Source organism: Coloeus monedula (assembly GCF_965178545.1).
Source record: "Coloeus monedula genome assembly, chromosome: 39".
Lineage (NCBI taxonomy): Eukaryota > Metazoa > Chordata > Aves > Passeriformes > Corvidae > Coloeus > Coloeus monedula.
The window spans coordinates 167,118-181,923 of NC_138819.1; the positions used below are offsets into that span (position 1 = coordinate 167,118).

At 55.4% G+C, this 14,806-nt stretch overlaps 1 protein-coding gene across 1 annotated transcript; it reads right to left on the bottom strand.

The window, feature by feature from the left end:
- Nucleotides 1-2,396: 2,396 nt before the first annotated feature.
- On the bottom strand, nucleotides 2,397-12,686 carry HNRNPUL2 (heterogeneous nuclear ribonucleoprotein U like 2). The gene is made up of 14 exons (XM_082300350.1): nucleotides 11,722-12,686; nucleotides 9,539-9,668; nucleotides 8,841-8,917; nucleotides 8,291-8,430; nucleotides 7,771-7,861; nucleotides 7,556-7,668; nucleotides 6,786-7,052; nucleotides 6,393-6,515; nucleotides 5,933-6,061; nucleotides 5,203-5,371; nucleotides 4,389-4,589; nucleotides 3,466-3,551; nucleotides 3,123-3,230; nucleotides 2,397-2,529 (listed from the first exon to the last, which is right to left on the bottom strand). Exons 1-14 carry the CDS (start codon nucleotides 12,338-12,340, stop codon nucleotides 2,461-2,463), a joined length of 2,322 nt encoding a protein of 773 aa, XP_082156476.1. The 5' UTR covers nucleotides 12,341-12,686; the 3' UTR covers nucleotides 2,397-2,460.
- Nucleotides 12,687-14,806: the final 2,120 nt, after the last annotated feature.

The following is a 14,806-nucleotide window of genomic DNA, read 5'->3' on the forward strand; positions in this document are numbered from 1 at the left end:
CTGAGGGCCCCGCAGCCAGCAGGGCGCCACCCCCGGCCTCCCCGGGGCGCCGCTCGCACCCCGCGCATGCGCCCGGCGCCAGCGGCGGCGCCAAGATGGCGCCTCCCAGCGCCCAAAATGGCGGCGCGCGGCGCGACCTCCGCGCCCGCCTCCAAAATGGCGGCGGAAGGAAAAAGGGGGCCCACGGGGGGGTCTTTGGGACGCCTCCGACCCACGAGGGACCCCCCCCCACGCCCACGCGGGACCTCCAAGAACGCTCGGGGGGAGCGGCGGAGGAGCACCCGCTCTCTAATCCCCCCCTCCCCGCCATGTCACCGCATCCAAGATGGCGGCACCCACAACCCTCTTGTTGCCATGGCAACCGGACCCATGCCTGAGGCCTCGGAGCAGGCCCGGGCTGCGTAGAAACGAAATAATGTAATTAAATCTTTAAGTGATTATTTAATTTATATTTTAATTGCTGCGTTCCACCTTAAAGTCGTTGGGCTCCACAACAGTCTTGCAAATAGGCCCAGGACCGGGTCCGGACCCCCAGTCAGGCTCAAGGCCTGAAACCAGGCCCAGGCCTAAGCCAAGGCCCTGCCCCCTTAATCCAGGCCCCCCAAAAACCCCCAGGACCCCCAAGCCCGGCCCCAGAATCAAGCCCAGCTCCAAATCCTTTAAACCAGGCCCAGGTTCACACTCAAGACCAGGTTTAAGCCCCATAACCAGGTTTAAGCCCAGTAACAAGATCCAGATCGAGGTTTGAGCCCCCAAACCCAGGTTTAAGCCCCAAAACCAGTGCCTGGACCGAGTTTAAACCCCCAACCTCCTCTAAACCCAGTTAACCGCCCCCCAGACCCAGCTTTAACCCCTCCAAGCCTCCCCCAAGCCCAGTTTTAACCCCCACAAAGACACAAACTGAGGCTCCCCTGGGCTCAAGCGAATTTTCTTTATTTCTAAAAAGGGACAAAACCGCCCTACACGGCCTGGGGGGAGGGGTCGGGGGGGTCACAGGGTCAAGGTCGGGGTCAAGCTCACCCCTCCCCCACCTGCGGCCGCGACTACAACGGACCCGGGGGGCAGCGGCGTCGGAATTGGGATTTTTCTGTCATTTTAGACCCCAAAAAACGGAAGAAACGACCACCAAAAAGAGGAGAAATGCGGTGAAAAACAGCCGGGGGAGGGGCTGGGAATTATCCCCAAAACCAGGGAAAAAAAGGGAATTTTTTAATGGATTTTTGTGGTTATTTTGGGTTTAAGGATTTTTTTTTTTTTGGGCATTTTTGTTTTATTTAAAAAGGACCCGAAAAACTCCAAAAGCGGCAGCAGTGCCGCCCCCTCCCCCCCCAAAAAATCCCAATTTTGGGGCTTTTTTTGGGGAGGGTTTCTCACGCTGGGGGTTGGGAAAGGGGGTGGGGGAGGAGGGAGGAAAAAAATCCCCAAATCCCAAAGAAACAACAACAAAAAAAAACCCAAAAGAACAAAATTACAAAAAAACCAAATTAAAAATCCCCCAAACAAAAGAATAAAACCTCCCAAATTTTCCCAAAAATTCCCCAAAAAGCAACCCCAAAAAATCCCATATTCCCCCCCAAAAGCCCCAAAATTAAAGGAAAAAACCCCCATTATTGAGGGGCTCCATTAATTAAGAGCCCCGTTAATTAATGGGGGGTCCCTGCTAATTAAGGAGCCCCCATTAATGAGAGACCCTCATTAATGAACCCTAATTAATGCAATTAATGAAGGGCCCCCCATTAAGATTAATTAATTAATGAAAAACCCCTCATTAACAGTAATTAAGGACCCCCTGAGGGGGGAGGGGAGGATTCGGGGTCTCCCCAGTGCCCAGCCCCCCCCTTTTCCCTGGGAATTCCCCCAAAATTCATCAAATTCCTTCCAAATCTCCCCAAAACAATTCCAGCATTTTCCAGGGAAATTTAATTAAGGGGAACGGGGGGAGGAGAAGATTTGGGGGGAATTTCTTGCCCCTTTTCCCACTTTTTTCCCCCAAAACCCCTCCCCCAACCCCCAAAACTCCCCAGCAAGGAAAACTTTCCCGTTTTTCCCCCCAAATCCGCCACTTCCCGCCCCTCCCCCACTGGGCTGGGGGTGGTGGGAGGGCCGTGCCCGGTTTTTGGGGACCCCCCCCGCCCCTCCCCCACCGCCGAAACGTGGAATTTTTCCCTCTTTTTTTTTTTTATACAATTACAACAAAATTCTTTCAACAAACTTTAAAAAAAAAAAATTTACATTTTCCATCTTTTTTTTTTTTTTGCTTTTTTTTCCTTTTTTTCCCCCCACTTTTTTTTGGTTGTTTTTTTTTTTTTTCTTTTCCCCTCCCCCCTCCCCCTTTTTTTTTTTCCAACCCCTCCCCCCCTCCCCATTTCTTTTTCCCCCTTTTTCCCCTCCCCCCACCCCTCCACCCCCTCCCCAAAATTTTCTGGGAATCTTTTTGGGATTGGCCGCCGCGGCCGGGGTTCACCGGTACCCCTGGTAGCCGTAGTAGTTCCTGTAGTACCGGTCTCTGTCCTGGTAGTAGTTCTGCCACTGGGGGAGGGTTAAACTGGTTAAACTGGGAGGCACTGGGAGGCTGAATCGCAGTTAATAAAAGCCCAAATCCACCCCTGTCCTGTTTTCCCCAAAACCCCCAGGTTTCACCCCAAAATTCCCATTAAAATCCGTTATTCCCTGCTTTTACAACTGGGAGTAAACTGGGAAGGGTCTTACTGGTTAAACTGGGAGGGACGGAGAGGTTGAACCCCAATAATAAAACTCACAAATTCCCCCAATTCCAGCCCAAAATTCCCATTAAAATCAGCAATTTCTGGGTTTTACAACCTGAAGTAATCCTGTAACAACCCCGGTGTAAACCCCAGTTTAACCCCAACCCAATCCCAGTTTAACCTTGGTATAAACCCCAGTTTAACCCCAGCCTAATCTCACTTTAACCTCGGTATAAATCCCAGTTTAACACCGGTGTAAACCCCAGTTTAAACCCAGCCTAATCCCAGTTTAAGCCCGGTGTAAACCCCAGTTTAAGCCCGGTGTAAACCCCAGTTTAAACCCAGTCTAATCCCAGTTTAAGCCCGGTGTAAACCCCAGTTTAAGCCCAGCCTGACCCCGTTTAAGCCCAGCCCCACCTCGCGGTTGTACTGCCGGTAGTAGTCGCGGTATCTGTTGTAGTCGTAGTCGCGGCCGTAGAACCGATCGTCGTAGCCCCGGTAGCGCTCGTAGAAGTTCCGGTAGCCCTGGGAGGGGGGGGAGACCGGTTAGAACCGGTAAAAACCAGTTCAGACCGGCGGGAAGTGGCCAGGAAATGACCCAGAAGTGCCAGGAATTGGTCAGGAAGCGGCCGGGAGGTGCCCGGGAAGCAGCAGGAAGTGGGAAATGCCCCCAAACCACCCCAGAAACGCCCGGAAGTGCCCCGGAGGCAGCGGGAAGCCCGGGCTCCCCGGCAGGGCCCGAGGCCCCCTCGGCACTCACCCCACGGTTGCCGGGCTGCCCCCAGTACTGCGGCTGCTGCTGGCCCCCGTACACGCGGCTGTCGTAGCCCCGGCGCTGCCCCCCCACTGCAGGACGGGAACGGGGCCGGATCAGGGCGGGAGGACGGGAATGCTCCCCGAAATCCAGCCCGAATCCGGCCCAGGATCCCAGCCAAAATCCTGGTATCCTATCCCAAATCCATCCCAAATCCCACCCCTGTATCCCAAATCCATCCCAAATCCCACCCCAAAATCCCACCCCTGTATCCCAAATCCATCCCAAATCCCACCCCAAAATCCCAAACCCATTCCAAATCCCACCCCAAAATCCCATCCCAAATCCCACCCCAAAATCCCAAACCCATCCCAAATCCCACCCCAAAATCCCATCCCAAATCCCACCCCTGTATCCCAAATCCATCCCAAATCCCACCCCAAAATCCCATCCCAAATCCCACCCCTGTATCCCAAATCCATTCCAAATCCCACCCCAAGTCCCATCCTAAATTCCATAAAACCCAGCCCAAATCCCACCCCGGTATTCCGCCCCAAAATCCCTGTGTCCCATCCCAAATCCCGTAAAATCCAGCCCAAAATCCCCTCCCAAATCCATCCCAAATCCCACTGTTCCCTCCCCACATCCCCCTACCCCATTTCTCCCTTGCTTTTCCCTCCCCAAATCCCAATTTGACCCATTTCCCCACGTTTCCCCCTGACCATATCCCTGGCCACGGTTGCAGTTATTCCAGCAGTTCCCAGACCTCATTTTTCCCCCTTTCAGCCCCGTTTTCCCCCATTTTTCCCCCCCGTTTCCCCCTGACCGTATCCCTGGCCGCGGTTACGGTTACTCTGGCAGTTCCCAGATCCCGTTTTTCCCCCTTTCAGCCCCGTTTTCCCCCATTTTCCCCCCCGTTTGCCCCTGACCGTATCCCTGGCCGCGGTTGCGGTTCTGCCGGTTGCGCTTGTTGCGGTTGTTGCGGCGGTTCCCGCGCTTCTCCGAGGGCGGCAGCAGCTTCCGCGCCTCCTCCTTCCAGCGCAGCACCAGCGGCTGCGCCTCGTCCCGGCCCAGCTCCCCGAACAGCACCTCGTCCACGTACTCGCTCTTCTCCGGGATCGAGTAGTTGGCTGTGGGAAAAAACCCCGGGGAAAATCAGCCCAAAAATGGGAAAATAAAAACAAAAATCCAACCAGAATTGACGCAAAAAAAAAAAAAAAAAAAAAAAGCGGCACCGTGAGTCCAAAAAAGGGGGGAAAATCCCAGGTGTAAGCACCAAAAACCAGGAAAAAATCCCCTCTGTGAGCCCCAAAACAGTGGGAAATTCCACAGTTTACCCGGGAAAAAACAGCGCTGAGTCCCAAAAAATGGGAAGAAGTCGAGGAAAAATCCACACCGTCAGCCCTGAGACATGGGAAAATTCCAAAATTTACCCACAAAAAATCCACGCCTGAGTCCCAAAAAAAGGGAAAACTCAAAGAGTTCCTTCCAGGAAAAACATCCCCTCTGTGAGCCCTAAACAAGGGAAAATCCCAGAATTTTCCTGGGAAAAATCCACACCGTGAGTCCCAAAAAAAAAAAAAGAAAAATTCCACAATTTTCTGGGTGTCGCTTCCGGGGAAAAAACCCTTTCCACAAATCCCAAAAAAGGAGAAAACTCCACGTTTTTCCCCTCATTTTCCACAGGGTTCTTCCACAGTTTTCTCATCGTTTTCCATGTTTTTCCTTCCCGTTTTTCCCCACCTTTCATCTCGAGCATGACGGACTCGGGGACGTCGTCGCCCTCGGCCTCGCGGCGCTGCTCCAGGCGCTGCTCCCACTCCGGCTCCGGCGGGACGATGACCACGACTTTCCGGGAAAAGCCCTTGAAGGCCGAGAGCTTCCGGCGCTGCCCCGAGTTGTAGACGTTGCACTGGGGGGGAAAAACCGGGAATGTGGGGAAAACCGGGAACGTGGGGAAAACACGGCCACTTCGAGGGCTGGGACAGGGATTTGAGCTCTGCCATGAGAACTCTCGGGGCGGTGAGCCCGGACTTTTGAGTTTTCCAAGGATGCCCGGTCAAGGATGAAATGGGATTTGGGGGGGGGGGGTTTCCAGGGATTTTTTTGGGGGGGGTTATCCTGGGTTTTTGGGGTGCTCATCCGGGATTCTGGGCTTTCCTAGGATACCCAGCTGAGGATGAAATGGGGATTTTTGGGGGGGAAGTTGTGTGGTGTTTCCCAAGGATTTTTTTGGGGAATTTTCCTGGGATTTTGGGGGTTGATGAAATGGGAACTTTTGGGGGTGGTTATCCGGGATTTCGGGCTTTCCCAGGACACGCGGTCGAGGACAAAATGTGCATTTTTAGAGGAGATTTTTGAGGTGATTATTCCAGATTCCTGGGGTGGCTCTTGGGGTGGTTCTATCTCGTTTTTGGGGGCGGTTTCCCGGCTTTCTGTGCTGCGTTCCCGGGATCTGGCTGTCCCGGGATACCTGGTCGAGGATGAAGTTGCGGCGGGCGCGGGGGGCGATCTGCACCAGCTTGCTAAGGCACTGCGCCGCCTGCTGAGTCAGCAGCTCCCGGCTCTTGGCGTCCAACTCCTCCGGCTCCGGCCCCCGCGTCTGCCGGGAATCGGGAATGAGGGCAGGGAAGGGGCTGGGGGAGCTCCGGGGGGATCCCGAAGGTTTGAGCCCAGCAGGAGGAGCTGGAGCGGCCTCAGAGAGGGGGGAGAGCCTGGAGAGATCTCTGGAAATCCCAGAAATCCCCAAAACCCCAGAAATCTCATTCCATCCCATTATCCCATGCCACTCCAAGGATCCTATTCCCATTTATCCCATCCACCCACCCCACCATTCCCATCCCATCCCCACCCCAGAACCCCCATCCCACCCCATTATTCCCAGTCCATCCCACCATTCCCACCCCCAATTCCCGGGACATCTCCCCGCTGACCCTGAGCTGGTGCAGGACCCTCTCGGTGCCCAGGATGTTGTAGCGCTTGTCTCGGTTTTCCTGGGAATGTTTCTGTGCCCACTGCGTCTTCCCAGAGCCCGGGAGCCCCACCATGAGCAGCACCTGGGGGGGAGGGAAATTCCAGAATGGGACACCAGGATTCCCAGCGGATCCACGGAGAAGGATCAGTACCGGCATTCCCAGCCCAGGACTCCCAGCGGAGCAGCAGCACCGGGATTCACAACGGATCCACGGGGAAGGATCAACACTGGGATTCCCAAGGGATCCAAAGGGAGCTGAGCCAGCATTCCCAACGCATCCAGAGCAACAGGGGACCGGCATTCCCACCGGGATGGGGCCCCACTCCCCCACTCCCAGCCCATTCCCGCTGACCTCGCACTCCTCGGTGCTCTTGGGCCCCGGCGGGGTCCGGACGCGCTCCGGCGCCGGCACCGCGTGGATGAAGACGAAGCCGTCGGGGACGGGCGCGGGCGGCTCCGGGCGCTGCCCGAAGTTCAGCTCCACGGCGCAGCCCTTGCAGAGCACGTGCGGCAGCAGCGCCCGCTCCCCCAGGGAATCCTTCGGGATCTGGAACGCCGAGCCCAGATCCTGCCCGTTCTTGGAGAACGACAGCTCCACCAGCTCCGCGCCCTCGAAGTCCTGCGGGAACGGCGGATTTGGGGCAAAAGCCGGCAGGTTTGCTGCTCCTGCCGACGCTGCTCTGAGGTTTTTCCCAGATTTCACGGCTTTTTCCTGATTTTTCCAAGGTTTTTCCCGATTTTTTCAGGTTCTTCCCTGATTTTTCAAATTTTTCTTGATTTTCCCAGGGTTTCCACCCAGTTTTCCTCACCAAAAAGCAGCCGATGACATCACAGATTTAGGGAAAAAGCGATCACATTTCCCACTCCTAGCAACACCCCTTTGTCATTTTCCCCCAATCTTCCCTGATTTTTCCAGGTTTTTTCTTAATTTTCCCTGATTTTTCCACAATTCCCCCCCCATTTTTCCACATTTTCCCTGATCTTCCTAGGCTTTTCCCCCAATTTTTCCACATTTTCCCCTAATTTTCCCTAAGCTTTCAGCATTTTCTGAGGTTTCCCCCCAGTCTTCCCTGTTTTTTCCAGCTTTTTCCCATTTTTTCCCTTTTTCCCCTATTCCCTCACCGCGAAGCAGCCGATGACGTCGTTTTCCCCGAAGCTCTCCCCGAATTCCTCGAATTTCCCATTTTCCACCTTCAGCCCCCGCCCATCGAAGCCATAGGAAAACTCATCCTCGCCTGGAACGGGGCAAAACAAATGGGATTTGATGGATTCCAATGGATTTTGGGTTAGATTTTGGGGTGGATTTGGGGATTTTGGGGTGGATTTGGAGCTCTCACCCAGCTGGGAGTGGGAGAAATCCACGGACCAGCCCACCCGGAGCAGCGGCACCTCAGAGCTGCCCTCCTTCATCGGGAGATTCTGTGTCACCTGCAGGGGGAAATTCGGGATTTGGGGCAGGGAAAGGGCTAAAGTGGCAGCAAAAATCTCTAAACAGCCCTAAAAGGCCTAAAACCCCCCCAAAACGTCTAAAAACCCCCCAAAACAGGCACAAAACCCCTAAAACTGACCGTAAAACCCCTAAAACAGATCCCAAAAGGTCCCAAAATGCCCTCAAAAGTCCTAAAACTGACCCCAAAACCCACAGAAAGTGTCCTAAAACCAGCCAAAAATGCCTCAAATCCCACCCAAAAGACCCTAAACCCCCCAAGGAAACCCTCAACCCCCCCAAAACCGCCCCAAAATTCCCTTTTTGCCCCCCTCTACCCCCCTCCCTCCACTCCCTGGTCAATCCCAGCTCCCCCAGCCCCATCCCAAGGACCCTTTTCCCAATTCCCCCCGGATCCCGGGGTCGCCCACCTTGGCCTGGAAGCAGACGCGGCCCCGGGTGACGCCGTGGGTGCTGCGGGCGCCGGCCCAGAGCCCCGGGAAGCGCTCGGAGAAGAGCGGCTGCCCCCCGTAACGGTCCCGGCTCGCCCGGAACTGCAGGTCCGACGTGTCTGCGGAGACAATTCCTTGATTCCCATCCCAAACCCAACCGTAGCCCGTGAAATCGGCACCAAAATCCCTTAAATTATCCTAAAACTCCAGCTGGAATTGAGGCAGAGCGGCCTTGGATCCGAAAACGGCAGAAATGGCTCAAATCGTCCCAAAAATCCGCCTTGGATTGAGCCAAACCCACGTGAAATCCCAAAACTCCTCAACTTCTCCACAAACCCACCTTGGGTTGAGCCGAATCCACCTCAAATCATCCCAAAAAATTCCCAAATCCCACAAAAACATCCATATAGCTCAAAATCCGCCCCCCCTTCCCTAAATCCTCCCAAAAACACCTCAAATCCCAAAACAAGTTTGTCAATTCATCCCAGAAATTCCTGAAAATTCCCAAAACTTCCTGAAATTCCCGTACAGGTGTCGAGGATCACGAGGGTCTCGTCCTCTTCCCCCTCTGGCGGCTCCTCCTCTGGTGGCGGCGGAGATTTGGATCTGTGGGATGGGGGAAAAGCCCAAATTCTGGAGGGGAAATCCCAAATCCAGGGGGCAGAAACTTCTGGGGATCCCAAAATCCCTGGGAATTATTTTTGGGGCCCCCAAGCTCCCAGAAAATCCCAAAACACACAGGAATTATGTGGCTCCCAAACTTCCAGTGTTTGGGATCCCAGTTTTTGGGGGTCCCAAACCCCCAGGAAACCCCAAAATCCTTGGGAATTCCCTGATTTTGGGAGTCTCAGGGGTGATCCCAGCTCTGGGGAGTGCTCCAAGCTCTCCAATCCTTTGGGATCCTGGTTTTTTGAGGTTCCAAACCCCTCAATAATCCCAAAATCCAAGGGAATTCCCTCGTTTTGGCAGCTCTGCAGAGTCTCGGGAGCGATGCCAACTCTGGAAATGCCCTCGATCCTTTGGGATCGCGGCTTCAGGGCTCCCCAAACCCCCCGAAAATCCCAACATCCCCGGAATTCCCTCTGACCAGCTGCAAATTCCCTGATTCCGGGAGCTCTGCAGAGCCTCTGGGGCGACCCAGGCCCTCCAACCCTTGGGGATCTCGATTGCCGAGACCCCAAACCCCCCAGAATTCCCAGAAAATTCCCAGAATTCCGGGATTCCCACCGGCTGTTGTAGGCCTCCTCGCGGAACTCGTGGTAGGCGCGGCCGTGCTCGTCCTTCTCGTCCCGCAGCCGCTTCACCCCGCGCCGCTCCCCCTCCGACCCCGCCGCCTTCGATTTCTCCTCCTCATCCCCTGCAAAACAGCCCCGAATTCCAGGTTTTCCCAAGGAAAAATAAACTGGGAAAAACTCCGGCGTTGCCAGGACGAAAACGTGGCGGAAATTGTGCTGAATTCTGCTAAAAAAGTGATTTAAAGCCAATTATTCCAAGGCGATCTTGGAGTTTTAATGGATTTCTCAGGCTTTCAAGGTGGAAATGTGGCTAAAAGTCCAGTTTTTTCCTCAAAAAGGGACTTAAACCAAGGCACTCCATGAAAACTTTGGGTTTTTCCGGTTTTCAGAGTGGTGAAATGTGGTAAAAATGCAGACTTTTTTCTCTTTAAAAAATCAACTGAACAGGGACATGCCATGAAAATTTTTGAGTTTTAAGAGATTTTCCTGCCTTTAGAGGCCAAAACTAGCAAAAACTACAATTTTTTTCCTCAACCAAGACATTCCATTAAAATCTTTACAGATTCAATGCACTTTCCAGCCTTTAAACGGCAAAAAAAGTAGCTAAAATTCCAATTTTTTTCCTTAGAAGCGAATTTAAACAACGTATCCCATGAAAATTTCCAAGTTTTAAAACGTGGCTAAAATTCCAATTTGTTTCTTAAAGAATCAACTAAACCAAAACATTCCACGAAAACTGAACATTTTTAATGGATTTTCCCAGTTTTAATCCCAATCTTTTCCCCAAAAATGCTCCAAACCCTTCCTGTTGTTTCTCCTCCCCATAAACACGAATCCAAAGGGATCAAACGTCCCAAAACCGGTGGAAAATTGGGATTTCTGGCCAAAATTAAACCCTGGGAAGCAGAAATTCCCACCTGGAATGTGGGAATAGGTGAAAGAAAAATCTACAAAAAATACTTGAAGTCCTTAAATAATGAAAATTTCCACTGGGATTTTCCATGGAAAAGGAAAAATTTGGGATGAAAATCCGCTGGTTAATTAAAAACCAGATAATCCCAATTAAAAATTGGTTAAATCCAACAATAAAATCCAAGGAAACACCAAAACTTCCCAAATTTTCACTTCTTCAACCAAAAAGAAAAAACAAACGCAAAACCTCAAAAACTTGGAAGTATTTCCATAAAATACCAGTTCCGATACTTTTCCAATACCCCATAATACGAATTTTTCAACTTTTATCCCATAAAAATCAAAGTTTGGAATAGAAAAAGGAATACTTTCACTTTATTCCCAACAAAATCCTGTCCCCGGATGATCCCTGCCACTAATCTCTCCAAAATCAACATTTTCCCCTCAAAATCCAGGATTTTCCCCTAAAAACTCAACATTTTCCCCTCAAAAACCAAGCTCTTCCCCTCAAAACCAGAATTTTCTGCTCAGAAACCAGGACTTCCCACCCCCAAACGAGGACTGCTCCCTCTAAATCCCTAAACTTTTCCCAAACACCAAAATCTCTCCTTAAAAAAAGCCCCTGATTTTCCCAACACTTTCCCTCTGGACTGCTCCTTCAAATCCAACACTTTTCCTCTCAAAATCAGGAATATTCCCCCCCCAAATTAACAAAAAGTAAGATCTTTCCCTCCAAAACCTGAGTTTTCCCCACATCCCAGATTTTTTCCTTAAAAACCCAGGATTTTCCCCGACTTTCCCCCCCCCCAATCCACGCTCTTTTCCCAAAATCCAGAGCAAAACACTCGGAATTCATTAATTCCAGTAATTCCATTGATTTTCCCCCCAACCCGCGGCTCCAAAGAAACTCCAAACTCAATTTTCCCCCGTTTTCCCCAAAATCCCGATTTTCCTGCTCCAATCCCAACTCTGAGGCAGCGGCAATGAGATTTAATCCCAAATTTTGGCCTTCCCAGACGGAAGAAATCCCCCCCACAAAATCCTTGGGATCCTCCCACCAAAATGTGGGAATAGGGGGGCTGGGATGAGGTCGGAATTGGGATTTATGGGGGGGAAATGGGAATGTGGGGGAGGGAAGGAGACAAGGAGTCCCTCCCGGGGATCCTTCCCGATGATCTGGGGGCCCCTTCCCGGTTCTTTTCCCGGTTCCGGGGGTTCTTTCCCGGTTCCGGGGGTCCCTCCCGAGGCTCCCCCATCGCTCACCCGCCTGCGCTTCCTCCTCCTTGGCCTCGGCCGCGGCCGCTTCGTCCCCGCTGGGCGCCTCCTCCGGCGGCCGCTCGGCCCCGTTCACGCCGCCGCCGCCGCCGCCTCCTCCCTCGGCCCCTTCAGCCTCGGCCTCGGCCGCCGCTCCCTCCTCCTCCTGCGGCGGCTGCAGCGGCTCCGACCCCGCGGGCTCGGCCGGGGCCGCCTCCTCTTCCTCCTCCTCCTCCTCCTCCCCGGGGGGGCCGGGCTGGGCCGGGGCCGCCTCGGGGGCCGCGGCGGCCGCTTCGTCCTCATCCGCCAGCAGCGCTTCCTCGTCCTCCTCCTCCTCCTCTTCCTCCTCCTCCTCCTCTTCCTCCTCCTCCTCCTCCTCCTCATCCCCTCCGTGGGGCCGCCCGCCCGGGCCTCCCGCCGGCCCCGCTTCCCCTCCGCAGCTCGAGGCCGCGGCCGGGCCTCCCCCGCCGCCGCCGCCGCCGCCTTCCTCGGGCCCCGCCGCCAACATCTCGGCGTCCAGGGCCTCCTGCAGCCGCTGCGCCAGCTCCACCTTCAGCCCGCGGGCGTCCAGGCCGCGCCGGCCCAGCTCGGCCCGCAGCTCGGTCACCTTCAGCCGCTTCACGTCCATGGCGGGGCCGGTGTGTGGGGAGGGGGGGGGGGAAAGGGGACACGGGGCGGGGGGGGAAGGGAAGCGGAAGCGCGGGCGCGCTGAGGCGGCGGCGCCGAGGCCGGAGCGCGAGGCCGGGCCGGGCCCTGAGGCCGCGGGGCGGGGACTGGGGGAGGGAAGGGGCGGAAGGAAGGGGGCGGAGAAGGGGGGGGGGGAGAGAGAGCGAGAGCGCGAGGCGGGGCCGCGGGGGAGCCGCCGCCGCCGCTCGTGGCGCGGGGAGGGGGCGGCCGGAGCGCGGAGCGATCGCCGGGCCCGTCCCGCTCCCGCCGCCGCCGCCGCCTCAGCCGCGCCTGCGCCGCCGCCGCCCGACGCCGCGCCCCCCCTCGCGCCGCGCGCCGCCGCTCCGCGCATGCGCCGCGCCTGCGCGCCGGCGAAAACCCCGCCCTCGCCGCCGCGGCGCGCACGCGCGGCGCATGCGTGGGGAGCGCGTCACGCGCCGCGCGCAGGCGCGGATCCCCCTTCTCCCCCTCCCCTCATGCCGCTGCCCCCCCCCCCGCCTCAGCCCCACCTACGTGCGCAACGGTCGCTGCGAGTGTGGCGGCGGCTTCGCCCCCCCCGCCCCGCGCTCGGCCCGCGCGAGCCGCTCGGATTTTCTGATTGGTTCGGATCGCGCTGTTCTGCCCAGCGACGGCGAAAAGCCGCGCTGCCATTGGTTGGGAGGGCCGAGGGGCCGCTCGCCTCACTCGCGGTTTCCCGCCCGCCGCGCCGCCGCCATTTTGTTTCGGTGGCTGAGGGGGGGGAAAGCGCGGAGCCGCTGGTGGGAAGGGAAGGAAAAACGGGTAAAAAAAGGTGTAAAATATAGAAAATAAATAAGATTTGTTCAGTTTGATATTGGGCAAGGGCGCGGAAAAAGCGCTGAGGCGGAGACTGGGCCGCGTTTCCCTCAGGAAACCTGCGTGGCTCCCCCCCTCGCTCCTCCCCACTCCCGTCACGGATTTATTTAATAAAACCTTCCCAATCCCCTTGCAGATTGCCCTTAACATTATTAACATTTCTTACTATCCTGATAAAACTCCGAATTCACCAAGAAAGTGCCGAAATGAGGCAGTCTGACCCCAAAAGAGGCGCGGGAGCGAGCGCGGGGAAGACGCCGCCATTTTGCGGCGCCTTGTGAGGGAATGTGAGATAAGGAGCTGAAGCCTCCGAGCGTCGCCGCCTCAGCGAGAGTAGCGCGACCATCGCGACACAAAACCGGCCGCGATGCCGCGTTGGCCCGAGACCTGGGCGGCAAACGTCGGCTTTGCAATATTTATTGCTCTATTTTTCACCAATAAAAGGTCCCCGTGAGGGGTGCACCGTTCCCGGAGGCACTGCAATACCGGCACGATGCGCGGAGCGGAGGGAGCAAGCTCCGGGTCCAACTCCCGAGCCCAAAAATCCGTTTAATATGAAGTCCTCTCATCGAGGACGTATCAGATATTAAACTGATAAGAACAGATACTACACTTGATCTTAGCCAAAAGGCCGAGAAGCGATACCAACCACCCTCGGTACGCAGGTCCCAACCCAGTACGCGCCTCCTCTACCTCACGGTCAGGCCCGCGGCGCCAATGCGGCCTCCCCGACACCACCCCCGGCTCTTTCCCCATCATTTCTGGTATCTTCCGCTCGCGATTCCAACGATTCCATCCCCCTGAACCCCGAAATCCCCCGTGAAAAATACTCCCATGATGCCCTTCTTTCCTCCCATAGATCTAATTTGCATAACCGCGCCCCTCATTCAAGCAGAGCAGGAGTTTTTGGGTCACGGGTTTAATTAGCATAATCAGAACCCTATATTTGCATATTCATACCCCAATTCGAGTTGGGCCCGCCCCTTCTCCCCACTCCTCGGCTCTGGGGCATGGGGGGAACTGGTCCAGGGGGAACTGGGGGGTCCCTCCTTCCCCCCGGGGGTTTTGGGGACTCAGGAGGCGCTGCCGGCGGGGGTATTTCCGATCCCGCTCGGCTCCTCCCGCCCCTCGCCCTCGGAATCATTCGGACATTTCCGATCCCGCTCGGCTCTTCCCGCTTCTCGCCTTCGGAATCATTCGGATATTTCCGATTCCGCTCGGCTCCTCCCGCTTCTCGCCCTCGGAATCATTCGGATATTTCCGACACGGCTCGGCTCCCTCCACCCCACCCCTGGCCATCGCTGCGCTCGGGTATTTCCGGCTGCGCTCGGCTCTTTCCGCCACCCCCATAGAGAACCATTCTCCAGCAGCATCGTCTCATCACCAGACTCCAAATTAACGCTTATTAAGCTCCTCCCTCTAATTACAGCCCATTATCCGCCCCGTCAGCTACTCAGCAATCCGCACTAAACCCATAGAGGCTACTTGCACCCCTAAACCCCTTTAAACGCTTCAAAATTGCCCATAAAGCAGGGTCAACAGAACCCCCAAAACGCAGTGAAAAAAAGCTCAAAACGCCCCGAAATTGTGGGAA

What these genes read in the sequence shown, in the direction of transcription:
- HNRNPUL2 (XM_082300350.1), bottom strand. Translation starts at nt 12,340, where the DNA reads ATGGACGTGAAGCGGCTGAAGGTGACCGAGCTGCGGGCCGAGCTGGGC. An exon ending in GAGGAGGCCTACAACAGCCG is followed by an intron (nt 8,918 to 9,538) that starts GTGGGAATCCCG and finishes CCCATCCCACAG; the next exon opens with ATCCAAATCTCCGCCGCCAC. An exon ending in ACCGGCAGTACAACCGCGAG is followed by an intron (nt 2,530 to 3,122) that starts GTGGGGCTGGGC and finishes ACCCTCCCCCAG; the next exon opens with TGGCAGAACTACTACCAGGA.